This window comes from Leopardus geoffroyi, chromosome B3 (genome assembly GCF_018350155.1).
Source record: "Leopardus geoffroyi isolate Oge1 chromosome B3, O.geoffroyi_Oge1_pat1.0, whole genome shotgun sequence".
Classification (NCBI taxonomy): domain Eukaryota; kingdom Metazoa; phylum Chordata; class Mammalia; order Carnivora; family Felidae; genus Leopardus; species Leopardus geoffroyi.
In genome coordinates this window covers 58,904,288-58,922,959 of record NC_059337.1, presented here as the reverse complement: position 1 = coordinate 58,922,959, position 18,672 = coordinate 58,904,288, and the positions used below count along the sequence as shown (strand labels likewise).

Below are 18,672 nucleotides of genomic sequence, written 5' to 3'. Positions count from 1 at the left end.
TTGCGGTCCGTGAGTTCGAGCCCTGCGTCAGGCTCTGGGCTGATGGCTCAGAGCCTGGAGCCTGTTTCCGATTCTGTGTCTCCCTCTCTCTCTGCCCCTCCCCCGTTCATGCTCTGTCTCTCTCTGTCCCAAAAATAAATAAACTTTGAAAAAAAAAATTTAAAAAAAAAAATAAATAAATAAAACAATTTTCATAAAGTATATATACCAAAGAATAAATCCATAACTGTGCTATAACATAGGGAATAGCTAGCAGTGGACCAAAAACATTAGGGAATTTTGCATGATAATAAAGAAAATGGGATTTAGTGGTATAGAAACCAAACAGCTGAAAAATCTATAGTGCAACAGTAGAAAAACAGAAGATTGCTGAAATGTTCAGTCTTGACAAAATTCTGTAATGACCCTAAATTTAAAGTCACTTATACTCACAGAAGAATGAGGCTAAAGAAAGGTCAGTTGAGTATCAATTGAGAGATTGGCAAAGATGGACCAATTCAGGCTTATTTTTCACTCAGACCCCAGATCAAGGTAGTTAGCATTCTTTATTGTCTTTCTTTGCCACTCCTTCACCGAAATTGTAGTTCTTCAAATACCCCAACTTTATTGAAAAGTCTCAGGTCCAACTCCTTATGTTGGTGCAGGTCTAAGGATTGTTAAATCTGAGTTTTCCTGAGTCTCAGTAACTCTAACCTACCTCAATGCTTTTCTGTTCTATATTCTTTTTTTTTGACTTAGGAATTTCTCTTTACTTTCTTGTACACTTAGGTATGCATTTCAAAGGATGTCTGTTACAACTTAATTGGCATTTCTGTGTGTTTTATAGTGGTGGGTTTTCCAGGAAAAATGGTTCATAGTATTGCCAGAAATGGAACTTAAGAGTATATCTTTAAGCATTTTTTTTTAAAAGAAAGGCTGAATAGGGAGTATATTCCATTGGAATAATTTCACTTCCAGGAATAATGGCCCTATTTTGTCCTGACATTTGAATAAAAGTTTGTGTAGACTTCAAATTTTAGGTTCCAAACGTTTTCCGCTCAGTACTTTATGGACATTTTCCATTATTTGCATTTAGTGTTGCAGAAGAGAAATCCAATGCCAGTTTGATTCTCATTTCTTTTAGGAAATCTAAATGATCACATAACTATTCAAGGAGTAAATCACTACTTCCAGATAATACAAAATCAGAAAATAAAGCATCAATTCTAGAAGGTATACTGGTGAGTTTGACCAAATTACTCAAGGAACAGATAATTCTATTATTTTTTCACAGTCTCAGAGAAGAGATAAAGAAGGCACACTCCCCAATTAATTTTATGCAGTTAGTATTACTTAAATAAGAAAACCAGACAAGGATAGCTTAAGGGAAAAAAAAAAAAAAAGAAAAGCAATCTCAGTCATGAACATAGAGGTTGAATCATAAATAAAATATTACCAAACCAAATCTAGCAGTACATAATTAATATATCATGATCAAGATGGATTAGTTGCAGGAAAAGAAGGTTGGTTTAACATTAAATAACCTAGAAAAATCCTTGCACATATGTACTAGGAAACGTGAAAGAATGTTCATAGTAGCATTGGTTGTATGGCAAAACACCAAAACAGTCCAATTGGCTATCAATAGTAAAATGGGTAAATAAATTTTCATCAATAGAATATTATACAGAAGTTAAAACAAATGATCTTTAGTTCTGTGTATCAACACAGATGAATCTCAAAAATTATGCTGACCAAAGAAAGCAAGTCATAAATACATAAAATATAATTTTGTTCATATAAACATCAAGATAGGCCACAAAGGAAATGATTAACACAAAATTCAGGATAGTAATCATCTCAGAAATATCGGGAGGGGCATATAGGTGGTAGAGTGTATATATATAGATGATTTCTGGGGTAGCTGGCAAGGTTCTCCTTTCATGGCTCTTCATCTATTCAATCAATATGCTATACATTTATTTCATGCTGCTTTCTGTATGTTATGCTTAAAAACTTTTTAAGTTTTTTTTTTTTTTTAATTTTTTTTTTTTCAACGTTTATTTATTTTTGGGACAGAGAGAGACAGAGCATGAACGGGGGAGGGGCAGAGAGAGAGGGAGACACAGAATCGGAAACGGGCTCCAGGCTCCGAGCCATCAGCCCAGAGCCTGACGCGGGGCTCGAACTCATGGACCGCGAGATCGTGACCTGGCTGAAGTCGGACGCTTAACCGACTGCGCCACCCAGGCGCCCCAAAACTTTTTAAGTTTTAAAAAATTAAGAAATTTTGCTCATTGAAAGATATCATTAAGAAAGTGAAAAGGTGGGGTGCTTGGGTGGCTCAGTAGATTAAACATCCAACTCTTGGTTTTGGCTCAGGTCATGATCTCATGGTTTGTGGGATCAAGCCACACGTTGGGCTTTGCACTGCACTGACAGTGTGGAGCCTGCATGGGATTCTCTGTCTCCCTCTCTCTCTCTCTGCCCCTCCCTAACTTGTACTCTCTCTCTCAAAATAAATAAACAATAAACAAAATCCTTTAAGAAGAAAGAAAGAAAGTGAAAAGGCAAGCCACAGAGTGGAAACAGATATGTGTGATGTATGTATCTAATGAGGAACTCACATTTATAATATGTGAAGAACTCTTATGAATAAATAAAAAAGACACTAAATACACACTTCACCAAAAGGGGAGATGAAAATGGACAATTAACATTTGAAAATGAGCCCAATATCCATAGTCATAAGGCAAATATAGATTAAAGCCACAGTGTAATACAGGTACATACCCACCAGAATGGCTAAAGTGAATATGCTAAGTCTTCACAGCACTGGTGGCCGTGTAAATCGATACTGCCACTTAGAAAACAGTGTGGCAGTATCTACTAAGGTGAATGTATGCCAATCCTATGACCCACTCCCACTCTTAGGTATATAACAAGAAAAAATATATGTCTATCTATCTATCTATCTATCTATCTATCTATCTACGTATATTTACATACGAGCAGGAATGTTCTCAGCAACACTGTTTATAATAGCCTCAAACTGGTAACTACCCAAAGGTCTATCAATAGTAGAATGGAGGAATAAATTATGGTATATTCATACAATGTAGTACTATACAGCCATGAGGATGGATGGACTACAATTACATAGAACAATACATATAGATCTCACAAATGTAAGGTTGACAAAAGAAGTCAACAACAAAAGAGTACATAGTACATGGTTGTATTTGTATAAAATTCAAAAACAGGAAAAACTAATGAATAGTGTTGGAAGTCAAGACAGGGGTCAACCTTGATGAGGGATAGTACTTGAAGCAGGCCTCTGGGGGACTTCTGAAATGGTGGTAGTTTTCTGTTTCCTGATCAGGGCCATGATTACACAGATGTGCTCATTTTGTGAAAAGTCACTGAGTTTTATGCATGATTCTGCATTTTTCTGTATATATGTTATTTCTTTTTTTAAAAAAAAATTGTTTTTTTCAACGTTTTATTTATTTTTGGGACAGAGAGAGACAGAGCATGAACGGGGGAGGGGCAGAGAGAGAGGGAGACACAGAATCGGAAACAGGCTCCAGGCTCTGAGCCATCAGCCCAGAGCCTGACGCGGGGCTCGAACTCACGAACCGCGAGATCGTGACCTGGCTGAAGTTGGACGCTTAACCGACTGCGCCACCCAGGCGCCCCTATATGTTATTTCTATAATGTGTTCTTTAAAAAGGAGGGGAAAGGCCTGGATGATATTATGGTTGATGATATTATGTCACTGAGGAATCTGATTGACCTTCCAATTCTTTGTACATGACTTGTAAAAAACAAAACAAAACAAAAAGGAAGTAACTAGTAGAATGGAAATTGAAAGTAAAACTTTTAAACAACACATGGGGAAAGTGGGTGGAGGGGTATACAAGTAGAAACATTCTTTGGTTGAATACTCTTGATTTTTCTGCCTTAGTTCTCTATTATATTTTAAATAGAGCTGGGAGTAGGAATAAATGATAATGTTTGAAAACAATGAATTTATCAGATCACTTTCAAAGAGGAGGCTGGTGCTTTTATTCTGGCTGCACCAATTCTCAGCTCCTTTAGGAATACAGCCCACTAGGGGTACGTGGGTGGCTCAGTTGGTTAAGCGTTTGACTTAGGCTCAGGTCATGATCTCACAGCTCAGCAAGTGGGTTCCATCCCTACATTGGGCTCTGCAGACAGCTCAAAGCCTGGAGCCTGTTTCAGATTCTGTGTCTCCCTCTCTCTCTCTGCACCTCCCCCACTCACACTGTCTCTCTAGCTCTCAAAAATAAATATTAAAAAAAAAAAAAAAAAAGGAATGGAGCCCACTGTCCTGGAGTGCTGACATGGGCAGCAAGAAAGATAAATTCATTTTAGCTGTTTTTTTTTTTTTCCAAAGGTATCTTCCAGCCCCTCCTCCAACATCGACCCAGGCAACTATGGTGAAGTGCATGATCTGATCACCCAGATACCCTCTCAAGTGCAGATACAAGATATTACTAAGGAGCTACACTGCCCACTGTGTAATGATTGGTTCCGTGATCCATTGATGCTAAGCTGTGGCCACAACTTCTGCCAGGCTTGTATCCAAAACTTTTGGAAGCAGCAAGCAAAGGAAACATTCTGTCCTGAGTGTAAGATGCTATGTCAATATAGCAACTGTACATTCAACCTTGTGCTAGAGAAGCTAGTAGAGAAGATTAAGAAGCTACCCTTACTCAAGGGCCATCCACAGTGCCCAGAGCATGGAGAGAACCTGAAACTATTCAGTAAGCCAGATGGGAAACTGATCTGCTTTCAATGCAAAGATGCTCGGTTGTCTGTGGGGCAGTCTAAAGATTTCCTGCAGATCTCTGATGCTGTCACTTTCTTCATGGTGGGTGAACCCTGGGCCTTGAATAATGCCTTAGGAGAGCTGGGAAAAATCTTTTGTAGGGTTTCTTCTTTTTTCAGCCCACCCCTCTATTCAGATGATTATTAGTAAGCTTAGAAAATACAACATATCTTGCAACATTCTTTCTCTAGAGTTGCTGATGATAGGAAAGAACAGTGGAGTAGCTCTAAGCCTACTCCCCCCTCCCCCAATCAAATATTTACTTACACTCTGCAATGACAGCACTCTACTAGACACTGGGTAGAATGTGGATGTACAATATATTGCTCTTGTTATAAAAGTCTTGAAATTTAGGCAAGTTCAAAATGAATAAAACAACAGAAGCAAGATATTCTACTATTGAGAGCTAAATTTCATCACATTTGTAATATTCATAAATATTTAGAATTTCAGAGAAGATTAGAGAAAACTGAAATAGGGGATGTGTGGTGAAGGAAAGCCTGAATTGGGAAATCATTTGCATTTTAATGGGCAGAAATGGGAAATGAGTGCTGTAAGTGATAATAATGTAAGTAAAAGTAGAGACAGTGAGAACAGTATAACTAGAGTAGAAGATGTAGAGTTCTATTACCTTCTTCAACCCCCTACAGTAAGCTAATAAGAGCATAAAACTAAATTTTTCTGCGCTCGTTATATTCTTCACAATTCTTAGAAGAGACAGGAATTGTAGTTCAGGGTAAAGGAAAGATTTTTGCAGCAAGAGCTTGCTTTTTTTTTTTTTTTTTTTTCTTCTCACACTCTGGGGCTTTAGGAGAGATGTCCCTATGGTCCTTCATCTCCCAAGTTAGTGTGGATTAAGTCTGTGTGGTATTCCCAGGAGGAGCTCACCATCCACCAGGGTCAACTGGAGACAACACTGAAGGAACTTCAGTCTCTGAAGAATATGCAGAAAGATGCTATTGCTGCTTACAAGGTGAGAAGCAGGGCAGAGGGGCTATGAGATAGACCTGGAACACTTTCCTTGTAACTTCAGCCATGTGAGTGTAAAGGATACACTAAATGGCACCTGGGCTATAGCATTAGAAAATGGACACTGTAGGATGGAAGGAAATACAGCAGTGAAGTAAGTTCTCAATGGTTCTTCAACAGAGAGAGCACACTGAACTTTCCCATTATATGCTGATCCTTCTTATGTCCCCATCACTAGGTGATTGTTCTGGGTTTGTGATGTGTCTGGTCTTTCCCTTTATATATGGCAAAATAAGGAATTTATCAGAAAAATGCACTAAGGATTGCTATGTCCAAAGAAATACCTTTCTTTTGAGTTTACAATCAGGCTACCTCTGATTGAAGGTCTCTTGGATTGCTGGTTTTTACCATCTGATTTGATCTTTCCTAGCTCCCCTCAAACTAAATAAATAAACTATTGCTGTTTTATATATACAGGGGATCTAGGACAATTAATAGTTAGAAACTTGGCAAAGCAGTCCCTGGGTTATGGGGCTAAACTGGGAGTTCTGTTTCTTCATTAATTATTCTATGGAGGAGGGTATTCTCTGGCATTTGGCATTGTACAGAAATATGCACAATGAGAGAAAGAAGAAGGATAGATGGAAATAATGTCTCCAGTGAATGTTGTTTCTGTTGTAAGAGTTCCTAGTTCAGCTATTACAGTCAACATTCATTCATTAAAAAAAAAATTTATTGAGTGGGTAAGGCATTATACTAGATACTATATTACACTAGGGTGGGAAACAGATTAATGGGATTGAGTGATCCCATCAATAGCAATAAAATGACAACTGTGATAATTACTATGAATGAAGGTAAAGCGTGCTACAAGAGCATATACATGAAGAACTAATTTAGGCTAGGGAAAGGGTATTCTCTGAAGAAATCACCTACTAAAAACTGAGAACCAGGGGCACCTGGGTGGCTCAGTCAGTTAAGTGTCTGACTTCAGCTCAGGTCATGAGCTCACGATTTGTGAGTTTGAGCCCCACGTTGGGCTCTGTGCTGACAGCTCAGAGCCTGGAGCCTCCTTCAGATTCTGTGTCTCCCCCTCTCTCTGCCCCTCCCATGCTCATGCTCTGTCTTTCTCTGTCTCTCAATAATAAATAAACATTAAAAAATTTGTTTTAATTGAGAACTGAAGGGTAAGTAACTTAGCCAAGGGAACTGATTGAGAGGAATATGAAGGAAGTGGCCTAGAGAAGAATGTTCTATGAAGAGCAAAGAACATATGGAAAAGTCCTGATAGGAAACTAGTTGCTACGTTAAATAGAGAGAAGCTAATAAAATTAGATCATGGTAAGCAAAATGAGATTGAAGAGGTGGATATGGGCCCAATTATGTGGGCCCTTGGAGATAAATTAGGAATTTTGAACTTCATCCTATGAATAATGAGAAGGCATTAAAGGGTTTAGATAGGACATGATTTCATCTTATTTTGAAAATATCAGTCCAGTGGCTGTGAGAAGAGAGACAATGACAGGATAATGGTTAGAAGGCTACTGCAGTAATCCCAGAGAATAGTGAGGGTGGCTTGGACAAGAGAAGCAGTGGAGATAGAAGTAAACAGCTTTGGCATATGAAAAATGGAGATTGAAAAAAAAAAAAAACTTTGGAGATTGAAAAAAAAAAAAAAAACCTGGATGTGGTGACTGATTAGATGTGAGGGGTGAGTGGAAATGTCAAATAGGTAGTTGGATACAGGAATCTAGACCTTGGAAGTTGGTCTAGGATGGAAATAAGAAGTCAGCATACAGACTGATTTAAATCTGTGTGAGAAGAGGAGATTACCTAGAAAGAGAATGTAGAATGAGAAGGGGAAAGAGCCCAGGAAAAAAAATCAAATAACTCTAATATTCAGAGCTTGGTTAGAGGATACAAAACCAACAAATAAGACTGAGAAATAGTAGTGAAATAGGCAAAAGGAAAACTGGAGATGTGTGAGCTAGAGGATAGAGTGAATTTTAAGTGTGCCATTATAATGATGGACCATAGAATCCAACCTGGACAAAAGGGGACATGGAGACAGAGAAGATGATGAACAGAAATGGAGGGGGTCAATGAATAAGAGGTTTCAATGATACCCAATAATTGTTTCTATAGAGGTATCTGACTAAGTGAGCATAATAATTTTGGGGTTCCTGGGTATCTCAGTTGGTTAAGCGTCGACTCTTGATTTTGGCTCAGGTCATGACCTCATGGTTTGTGAGCTGAAGCCCCACATTAGGCTTTGTGCTGCCAGCATGTGGAGCCTGCTTGGAATTCTCTCTCTCCTCTCTCTCTGTCCCTTCCCCTGCTCGTGATTGTGCACGTGCTTTCTCTCTCAAAATAAATAAATAAACTTAAAAAAATTTTTTTTAAAAGAAGTTAATTTTGGAGGTAGTGAAATGGCTGGGGGTGATAAAGTCCTGTGTGATTAAAAGAATGAGTAGATAAAGGGGAGATCACTAGAAATGGTGAGGATAAGGATCTGAGAAGCTTGGATGTCAGATGGTTCACCACTCAGGATGTTGCAGTTACCTGAGAAAAAGGGTGTTAAGTGTAGCAGTTATCAATTTCAGTGCTTCAGACATTGTCCATCTCCTGCTTCTTCTATGTTGTCTTGGTAGCAGAAGTGGCATCTACCCTCCCCCCCAGCTCTGATTTCTAGATAAGAATAGTTCTTTCAGCCTCGTTATGGCCCCAGTCTGACGGCATCACTTGGTAGACACTGGTTTGTACTTCTGGGTAGGAAAGTACTATCATTCATTGTAGGATGTTTAACTAATTAATTAACCCCACAGCCTTATATGGCATTGGTTACCACCTCAGTACTGTAATAGGAACCTAAAGACCACTTTTGATGATTTCCTTCCTAAACTATTAAACTGACAGAAAAACAAAGTAAATCTCCCAAAGGATTCCTATTAGTATGGTTAAGTGATGATACTCAAGAGTCATTTTTATGCATTTTCCTGTTATGGTATTTCCCGCATTGTGTGAGTATTGATGGTGTGGGCCCCCATCCCCAAGAGCTAGTCTCAGTAATTACCATGGTGATGATCATGGAGGTTTCCAGGAAAACAAGCTACATCTGCAGCAACACATCTCCTTGGAGTTTCTAAAGCTACATCAGTTCCTGCACAGCAAAGAAAAGAACATTTTAAGTGAGCTCCGAGAAGAGGGGAAAGCCTTGAACGAGGAGATGGAGCTGAATCTGAACCAGCTTCAGGAACAGTGTCTCCTAGCCAAGGAGATGTTGGTGAGCATCCAGGCACGGATGGAACAGCAGGATCCCTTCGACTTTCTCAAAGTAAGACTCCATATTAACATAATTATGGGTACACCAGTTAGGGGAAAGAGGGTTGGAAAAGACATAGAAGCAGCTTTTCCCCACCAGGAGGGGAAAAAAAAGAACTGCTGTAGTGCTTTTAAGATTTTCTGGGAGAAATGCAGAAGGCTACTTTTGCCTTACACTCAGTAGAAAGCTTTGCCTTCACCCTCCTAAAAAAAGATAATAAATGCCCTTAGTAATGGTATCTATTAATATTTTAATGTTTCTTCATAAAGAATTTTGAAGATTTGTTTCTCAAAAATAAGAATGTTGAAACTTAGATTGGCTTTCAACTGACCTGTTTGAAAGGTGTTTGCCAATATTTACTATCTGAAGCTTCACCTCCGAAGTGTCATTGATTATCACCTTAGCACTCAGAAGTTTACTTAGCCAGAGTAAGAGAAAGTGGCTTTGGGTCTGGAAAACCTACACTATTATTCTCCTGAGACCATTTGGCAGTATAGGTAGAAATAGCCTAGCTATTAATTTCTCCCCTTGTTTCATGTAAAAGGCAACACTAGAAAATCAGAATAAGATAAAGCCAGTTTATCCTGGGTTAGATGAAGGATACCGATCAGAAAAGATATATGGAGGTTGGGATGAATTGGAATGGCAACATCTGCACAGAATCTCAGTATTGATGATAAAATTCTGGTGGTGGCCAGTATCACCAAAGAAATTTCTGGAGTTGATGAGCAGGCATCTAATTTCTTTATTGCTCCTTTTCTCTTCTAGGATATCACATCTCTCTTGGATAGGTAAGTGTTTCCAAATGGTATTAATATCCTTCCTCCAGTTCCTGGAGGATGTCTAAGAATAAGTGATTTATGTCCCCTGCAGCTTGGAACAAGGAACAAAGGTGCTGATACCCAGAGAGCTTATCTCCAGAAAGTTGAACCCAGGCCTGTACAAAGGTCCCATCCAGTACATGATGTGGAGGGAAATGCAATCCTCTCTCTCTCCAGGTATCAGAGGGTTGTAGCTATTGGTTCCTGGGTCTCCTAATCTCTATTTCTTCTGTGGGAACTCTTCTGTGGCCCTAATTAGTACAGTAAAACCTTGGATTGCAAGTAACTTGTTCAGTGAGTGTTCCGCAAGACCAGCAAACATTTCTAATAAATTTTAACTTGATAAACAAGTGATGTCTTGCAATATGAGTAGTACATGACACCAAATGTCACATGATCATAACTAAACCAATGGTTTTTCTCTCTCTCCTGTGTCTCTCTCTCTGTGGGATTGTGAGCAATTGTCAGTGCAATGCCACATTTCCATGAAATCCTCAAAAGGAGGCAAAAGCAAGTGTTATTGGATAGGTTCCTTGTTAAAGTTGCACGAAAAGAAAGACTCCATTGAGCCAATAGATAGCAGTGATTCTGTTAGTGATAGTGAAAGTCGTCCTACACAATAACCCTCCCCTTGTTTCCCTCACACCAGCCATGAAGGTTTTCAAAGGTAAATGTGGGTTCATTTGTTCATTTGTCTTTATGTTTTGTATTTTTTAAGTTTATTTATTTTTCAGAGAGACAGAGACAGTGTGAGTGGGGGAGGGATAGAGAGAGAGGGGGAGAAAGAATCCCAAGCAGGCTCTGCACTGCAAAACAGAGCCCAAAGGGAGAGAGAGAGAAAATTCCAAGCAGGCTCCTCCCTGTCAGCACAGAGCCCAATGTGGGGCCCCAACCTACAAACCATGAGATGATGACCTGAGCTGAAGTCAGATGCTTAACTGACTGAGCCACCCAGGCGTCTCCCCACTGGTGTATTTTTAAATCTCAGTTATTGAGTTCTTCATCTCTGATTTTTTATATTTTCTATGTCTTTGTTGAAAGTCTCAGTGAGATTCTCCACTCTTAAGTCCAATGAGTATCTTATGACCATTACTTTGAATTCTTTGCCAGGCATATTGTTTATCTCCATTTAATTTAGCTCTTTTGTGGTGATTTTGTCCTGTTCTTTCTTCTTCTTTTTTTCTTTTTAAGTTTTATTTACTTAAGTAATCTCCACACCCAACACAGCGCTTGAGCTCATGACTCCAAGATGAAGAATTGTACATTCTTCTGAATGAGCCAGCCAGGCACCCCTGTCCTATTCTTTCATTTGGGACACATTCCTCTGTCTCCTCATTTTGTCTAACTTTCTGTGTTTGTTTCTATGTATTAGTGAAGTCAGTTATGTCTCCTGATCTTGAAAGTAGATGTCTTCTTCTTAGAAGTCCTGTGGTGGCCTGTAGCACAATATCCCCTGTTTACCAGAAGCAGGAGCTTCAGGGGTGTCTCCTATGGGGGTGTACCCCATTATTGTGGCTGAGCCTCATTTGCTTTCAGTTCAGTTGTCTTCATAGGCCCACTTTGCCCATTGTGGGCTGGGTTTGGCCCCTGTGATGTTAAGAGGCCAGTCTGGGGCCATCATGGGCTTGTAGTTGGGCAGTGTCAGCACTCAGATCAGATGCCTGCCTTCAGCCTGTTTGCCAGGGCTGTGGTTGCACTGAATTTTAGGGTGCTCTCCCTGCCTTGTCCCCTGAGAGGCTTTTGTTGGTGGGTGGGGCCTGCGGTCAGGCTAGATGTCTTCTGGGGCTATAGACACACTGATTGACAGGGCATTCTCTGCACTGCCAGTTACAAGGTTTGGCTGCTGGGACTGTAAGTTTACTGGTGTGTGTTGTTATCTTCCAATAAGGGCAATTTTAAATGAGTGGCATTTGGAGCGGGGGTGCCTGGGTGGCTCAGTCAGTTAAGCCTCTGACTCTTGACTTTGGCTTAGGTCATGATCTCATGGTTCATGAACTCGAGCCCTGCATTGGGCTCTGCACTGACAGCGGGGAGCCTGCTTGGGATTCTCTGTCTCCTCTTTCTCTGCCCCTCCCCAACTTATGCACGTGCTCTCTCTCTCTCTCTCAAAAAGAAATAAACAAAACAAAACAAAAAAAAAAAAGGAAGAAAGAAAAAGAAATAACCTGAAACTTAAAAAAATAAGTAAATAAAAGGGTGGAATGGGTAGAAGTTATACTGTGAAGGGTTCAGGAGGGAGTTGGAATGAGGCAGTAGTGAAGGGAATAGATCACTCACTTGCGAAGGTTCACTAAGAAGGGAGGATGTGAACATGGCAGCAGAGTTAAAAGAGGACTTAAAAAAAATTATTTATTTTAAGTAATCTCTACACCCAACGTGAGGCTTGAACCCATGACCCTGGGATCAAGAGTTGCATGCTCTTCTGACTGAATCAGCCAGGCACCCCAAAAGAGGACATTTATAAAAAATTTTTTTTAATGTTTATTTATTTTTGAGAGACACAGTAACAGAGTGAGAGCAGGGGAGGGGCAGAGAGAGAGGGAGACACAGAATCTAAAGCAGGCTCCAGGCACTGGGCTATCAGCACAGAGCCCAACATGGGGCTTGAACCCACCAACTGTGAGATCATGACCCGAGCCAAAGCTGGACGCTTAACCGACTGAGCCACCCAGGCGCCCCAAAAGAGGGCTTTCTAAAACAGACTGAGGGAAAACAGCCTAAAGAAAGGCAGAAACCAATGGTATAAGACTGTGGATAACTGGTGGTAGTAGGGAAGAGTGAGTGAGATCTAGAAGAGAAGTACTGACTTTCCTGAGTTTCCTCTGAAAATGGAGAGGAGATAAAATAGTAAAGGCAAACAATTTTCATCAGATGGAACTTGCAGTAGACATGGGACGAAATGAGGGATTCCTATAAGATGTACTATAATTTCTCTATGAAGCAGGAGAAGAAGTCATCTGCTGGCAGTGAGGAAGGAACAGATGTTTGAGGAGAGAGCCAAAAGTCTGAAACTGCTGTGAGAAACTGGAGAGAGTTTGATTTAGGAAATACAGTAGGGGTGATGGTCGAGCACAGAGTGGAAATAATGAATCTGTAATAATATCTACACATGTACAATTTTGTGATTTTCCTCCAGCAGAGGTCAGGAATTGGCATTTGAATTTTGACAGCTGGATAGATCCAGAGTTGGAGAGTTACATGACAAATGCTGCAGATACAAGGTTAAAAATGATAAGGTTATTGGCAATAAAGCTGCCAATACTAAGCAGTTTAGGAAGGATTTTAAGCCAGAAGGCAGACAGATCAGGATAGTAAGGAGAAATGAGGCACTAGAGTTGTTAATGAAGTCAAGTAATGGTTGTACGGGGAGATGAGAGTGAGAAAATAAAATATAAGAGGATGGGATATCTGAGTTTAAGATTTTAGAGAATGGAGTCAGAAATCACTAGCAGTAAAGCCAAGGACGTACAAGAATGGAAAAATGGCTATATCCAAAGGATAGTGAAATCCCTTGAGATGATGAGCTGGAGTTGGGATAGTGGTGTACAGTTAATCCAAAGCGCAGAGAATATAATCAGGAAGTCTGTACATAACAACATCAAATAGAGATAGAGAGTAATATGAGATGTGATGACAAGAGCCTCAAAAGAAGAGTGATTTTTACATGAGGATAAGGATTATAGTAAGGGTCTAGAAGTGGGGGTGGTGGCTCCTGGATCTCTGGCTCTGAATTTAGAAAACTAATAGTTTCATGGACTTTTCAAGTTGTATTTTTTGGAGAAGAAATAGGTTTCTGTTAAAGTAAGGAGATGATAAGAGAATTCTGTAGAGTGGGGATACTGGAGAGTTACTTAGGGAGGGAGTTCTGAAGGGCAGAGTGGAAAGGGTTTGGTAGGAGCAATGGGAGGATGGGTGAAGGTACAGGAAGCAAAGAACAGAATAATGGGGATAAGAGTACATGGAGGGTAAATCATTGGATGGGTCTACATTATGGGTTTTGGCCAAGGATAACAGGAATATGAAACATGGTGGAATTAGTTAATGTCAAGGATTCAAATGGAACTTTGAAGTTTGTTTATTTATTTAACAAATAGTTACTTGAATACCCAGGAACAGTTCCCAATTTTGAAGGTATGTAAGGAAATAAAACAGATGAAGTCCCATCCTGTCAGAGATTACAGTCTAATGGAGGAAATGGACAATGGTAACAGTAAGTAATGTCACACAGTGATAACCATTGTCAAGAAAGTACAGGTACATTCAGTAAGTATTTATGAGCAAAAAGTAAGATAGGGTACAGACAGTGATGAATAGATGAACATGCTATTTTAGGCAGAAGGGCCAGAAAAAAACCTCTTTGAATAGGTAACTCCCCCTCCCTATGTTTCACTGTGGATATTTCCAAACATACAGAAAAGCTTAAAGAAGTTTATAGTGAACATCACTATACCTACCTAGATTCTATCACTAACATCTTACTGAACTTGCATTAACAAAGGCTGGAATAAGGTGAAGGAGTGAACCACATGGGGAAAGAGTGTTTTAGGACAAGGAAAGAAAGTGTAAAGGCCCTAAAATCTGAATGAGTTTGATACATTCAAGGAACAGCCAAAAGCAAAAGTGATTGGATCAAAGTAAATAAGGGAGATGTGTATTAGGAGATGAGGTCACAGAGGTAGGTAAATCATGTAGGTCCTCTTTGCTCTGTAAGGACTCTGGATTTTATCTTGGGAGTGATGGAAAGTGTAAGAGTTGAGTAGGAGAACTGGATGATCTCATTCATATTATGGCAGAATAGGTTGCGGATGGGCAAGAGTGGAGACAGGACAGTTAAAAAGCTATTGCAAATAGTTCCAGGCCAGCAGTATTTAAGAAATCATCTGTCTCTTGGGGCGCCTGGGTGGTGCAGTCGGTTAAGCGTCCGACTTCAGCCAGGTCACGATCTCGCGGTCCGTGAGTTCGAGCCCCGCGTCAGGCTCTGGGCTGATGGCTCAGAGTCTGGAGCCTGTTTCCGATTCTGTGTCTCCCTCTCTCTCTCTGCCCCTCCCCTGTTCATGCTCTGTCTCTCTCTGTCCCAAAAATAAATAAACGTTGGAAAAAAAAAAAAAAAGAAATCATCTGTCTCTATATTATGAGTAGGCTCAGATTACATTTTAAAGGTGGAGCTGACACAGAATTTACTGTTGGGTTGAATATGGTATGAGAAGAAAAGAGTGAAGGCAAAGCTGACTCCTAGGAATCTTCAGAGCTATGGCAGGTTGAGTTAGCTGGAAGTGTCAGAGGCTTGATGACAAAAGCAGACTAGGTTCTAAAAAGGTTGGTAAGAAGTCTGGATGATACTTCCAAAGAAATCCAGTCCTTGCATTGGAAAGAGCAACAACTTAAGGTACATGGGGATATGGGAGGGAGGGAAGATTCAGCCTATATGAAAAAAGTCAGGATTCTACAAAGTCCCTTGTTGGAAGAGAAATCCTTGGGATGATAAAAAATAAGACTCTGGCTTTTCTGGGAAGAGAGAGCTGGACTGGATTGATCTCACTTCCAAGGATAAATAAATCCATTAACAACAAATGTATGCATGTATGTATCTGTGTCCCTTATGTGAACATATTGTCTTTATGTTTCCTTTATCAAATTTTGTGCCAAGGTTTGATTATCTTACAACTAAAATTTGTGTTTTCTTGCTGACACGCTTCCAACATCTCTTCATTTAGAAATTCCTTTTTATACTGCTGTCCACTTACTTGTCTAAACCAATGCTTATCAAATGGCCTGTGATGAGGACCAGGTTTTTTTTTTTAAATTTTTTTTTTTCAACGTTTATTTATTTTTGGGACAGAGAGAGACAGAGCATGAACGGGGGAGGGGCAGAGAGAGAGGGAGACACAGAATCGGAAACAGGCTCCAGGCTCTGAGCCATCAGCCCAGAGCCCGACGCGGGGCTCGAACTCCCGGACCGCGAGATCGTGACCTGGCTGAAGTCGGACGCTTAACCGACTGCGCCACCCAGGCGCCCCAGGACCAGTTTTTTTTAATGTTTATTTATTTTTGAGAGAGAGAGAGAGAGAGCAAGTGGAGGAGGGACCACGAGGGCGGGGAATAGAGGATCTGAAGTGGGGTCTGCGCTGACAGCTTCAGCACTGACAGCAACGAGTCCAGGGCTCAAAATCACAGAATGCCAGATCACAACCTTAGCCGAAGTTGGAAACTCAATCGATTGAGCCAGGTGCCCCAGGTGCCCCAAGGACCAGGTTTTAAAATCTCAGCCTGTCATAGACTGATGTGTTTGTGGAACAGAGTATAAATTAATTACCTGAAAAAGTGGAATTTAAGAAAATTACGAAGTACAAGACTGGTTGTTTAATTATTAGATTCAACTGACATAAAATTACTGTCAGATTGCTATGAAAATTTCTAAGAGCTTAACTCTTAATTTCTGTACTATTTTGTCCCAGACTGGTAACCAAACACTGTGAATAGCAGTGGCATAAACCACTCCACATCTCAAAAGTCCCATTATCTATTAAGCCAAATGTAAACTTCTCACCACTGTCCTCTAAACCCTTACCAGTTAGCTCAGACTTACCTGCCTGTAACAGGCAAGCCCTTACCTTCCCTCCCACATAAGCTACTGTTTTTATTCCTTTCTTGCCTTTGTTTACTCAATACATCCAAAATACATCTCACAGATGTTATAACTGAAATGCTTTGTCCTTAGAAAGTTCTCCCAGGACAAACTTACCTAATTTTTATCCCATCAGCATTTGTATTTTCTTACATTTGGTCGAACATATTAATATTATTTGTATTGTTTTCTTTGTTACAGCATAAATTGGTTCAGAGTAAAGTCAGATTTTTACCACAAATTAAAAGATATCTAGAATACAGCCACATGGGTATAAAACAATAAAAAGTATTTAAGTGATTACCTGCCTACGAGTATATGTACATGGGAAGATAAATTACTGGTGTCTGTGTAAATACTGTCTTTTACTTCGGGAATTTATATTCATCCATTTTCTCCCTATCCCTGCTTTATTTTCTTACTAGGCCTATCTCCATTAACTCTGGACCCTAAAACAGCTCACCCAAATCTGATGCTCTCCAAAAATCAAACCAGTGTGTGGCATGGTGACATTAAGCAGGTAATGCCTGATGATCCAGAGAGGTTTGACTCAAGTGTGGCTGTGCTGGGCTCAAAAGGCTTCACATCTGGGAAGTGGTACTGGGAAGTGGATGTGTCAAAGAAGACAAAATGGACAGTTGGAGTCGTCAGAGAATCCATCATTCGGAAGGGCAGCTGTCCTCTAACTCCTGAGCAAGGATTCTGGCTTTTAAGACTAAGGAACCAAACTGATCTAAAGGCTCTAGATTTGCCTTCATGCAGTCTGAAACTGACTAACAACCTCAACAAGGTGGGAATATACCTGGATTATGAAGGAGGACAGGTGTCCTTCTACAATGCTAAAACCATGACCCACATTTACACCTTCAGTAGCACTTTCATGGAGAAACTTTATCCCTACTTCTGTCCTTGCCTTAATGATGGTGGAGAGAATAAAGAACCATTGCATATCTTACATCCACAGTAATTACTCATACTATTGTGTAAATTCAGAGCGTTATTAAAGAGGTATTGAAATAGTTTACCAGTCTCACTGGTTTCTCTTCCCAATTTATGGGGAACTCTGGAATAATGAAGGAAAGATTCACAAACTAAATTCCATTCTCAGTGTCTTAAGTGGATTTCACTGGAGCTTTTCAAGATGTCATTCTAATTCTCTGGGGTCTTCTATGACAGGAGCCACTCTTCACGAGAATGATCATCACACTATTGTTACTGGAGCAAATCGCAACTTGAGTTTTGATGCTTGGGAACCCTTTTCAAACATGCCCAGAAATTCTATTATGCTGTCATTATTCTCAGCACAAGACTCTTAGTAGATAAATTTTCAGATGTGTACTCTTCTTCCTATTTAATTATCTTTTAATATACAATTTGCAATACAGTTCTTTTCTAGAACTTGTTACCGTAGTTTTTAAAAAACTGCTCCAGGGGCGCCTGGGTGGCGCAGTCGGTTAAGCGTCCGACTTCAGCCAGGTCACGATCTCGCGGTCCGTGAGTTCGAGCCCCGCGTCAGGCTCTGGGCTGATGGCTCAGAGCCTGGAGCCTGTTTCCGATTCTGTGTCTCCCTCTCTGTCTGCCCCTCCCCCGTTCATGCTCTGTCTCTCTCTGTCCCCCAAAAAATAAATAAACGTTGAAAAAAAAAATTTTAAAAAACTGCTCCAGAAATTTATAGAAAAAATAGGAAACGGTCTGGGCTAGTTTATAATCTTGTCTCGAATTCTCTCAAGATAGTTTTTGGTCCAATGAGCCTGACTCTCTTGGTCTCTTTTTCTTGCTTTAATCTACCTTCGGGAGTACTTGTTCCATACTCAAATACATTTAAGTATTTCAGAGTACTTTTGACTATGTCCTTTTCATCATTCCTGCCTATAATTTATTTATTTATTATGATTTTTTAATGTTTATTTACTTATTTTGAGAGAGAGCGAGCAAGTGGGAGAAGGAGCAGAAAGAGAGGAGAGAGAGAAAAAAAGAGGTTCATCTAAGGATGAATCCTAATCAGGCTCTGCATTAACAGCATGGATCCCGATGTGGGGTCTGATCCCACAAAACAGGAGATCATGACCAGAGCCAAAATCAAGAGTTGGACGCTCAAATG

At 40.1% G+C, this 18,672-nt stretch overlaps 1 protein-coding gene across 6 annotated transcripts in view; it reads left to right on the top strand.

Moving 5' to 3' along the window:
• TRIM69 (tripartite motif containing 69) overlaps window positions 1-17,593 on the top strand; it is a 47,140-nt gene extending 29,547 nt beyond the window's left edge. The window contains exons 2-7 of one of the 6 annotated variants that reach the window (XM_045449887.1): window positions 4,400-4,769; window positions 5,712-5,807; window positions 8,896-9,137; window positions 9,894-9,916; window positions 9,999-10,123; window positions 16,997-17,593. In XM_045449887.1, the coding sequence (XP_045305843.1) occupies window positions 4,400-4,769; window positions 5,712-5,807; window positions 8,896-9,137; window positions 9,894-9,916; window positions 9,999-10,123; window positions 16,997-17,538 (1,398 nt within the window). In that variant the 3' untranslated portion in view covers window positions 17,539-17,593. Of the gene's footprint in view, window positions 1-4,399; window positions 4,877-5,645; window positions 5,808-8,895; window positions 9,138-9,893; window positions 9,917-9,998; window positions 10,124-16,996 lie in introns of those variants that run through there. The other 5 variants (XM_045449884.1, XM_045449883.1, XM_045449886.1 and 2 more) reach the window with 5 other exon arrangements.
• Window positions 17,594-18,672: the final 1,079 nt, after the last annotated feature.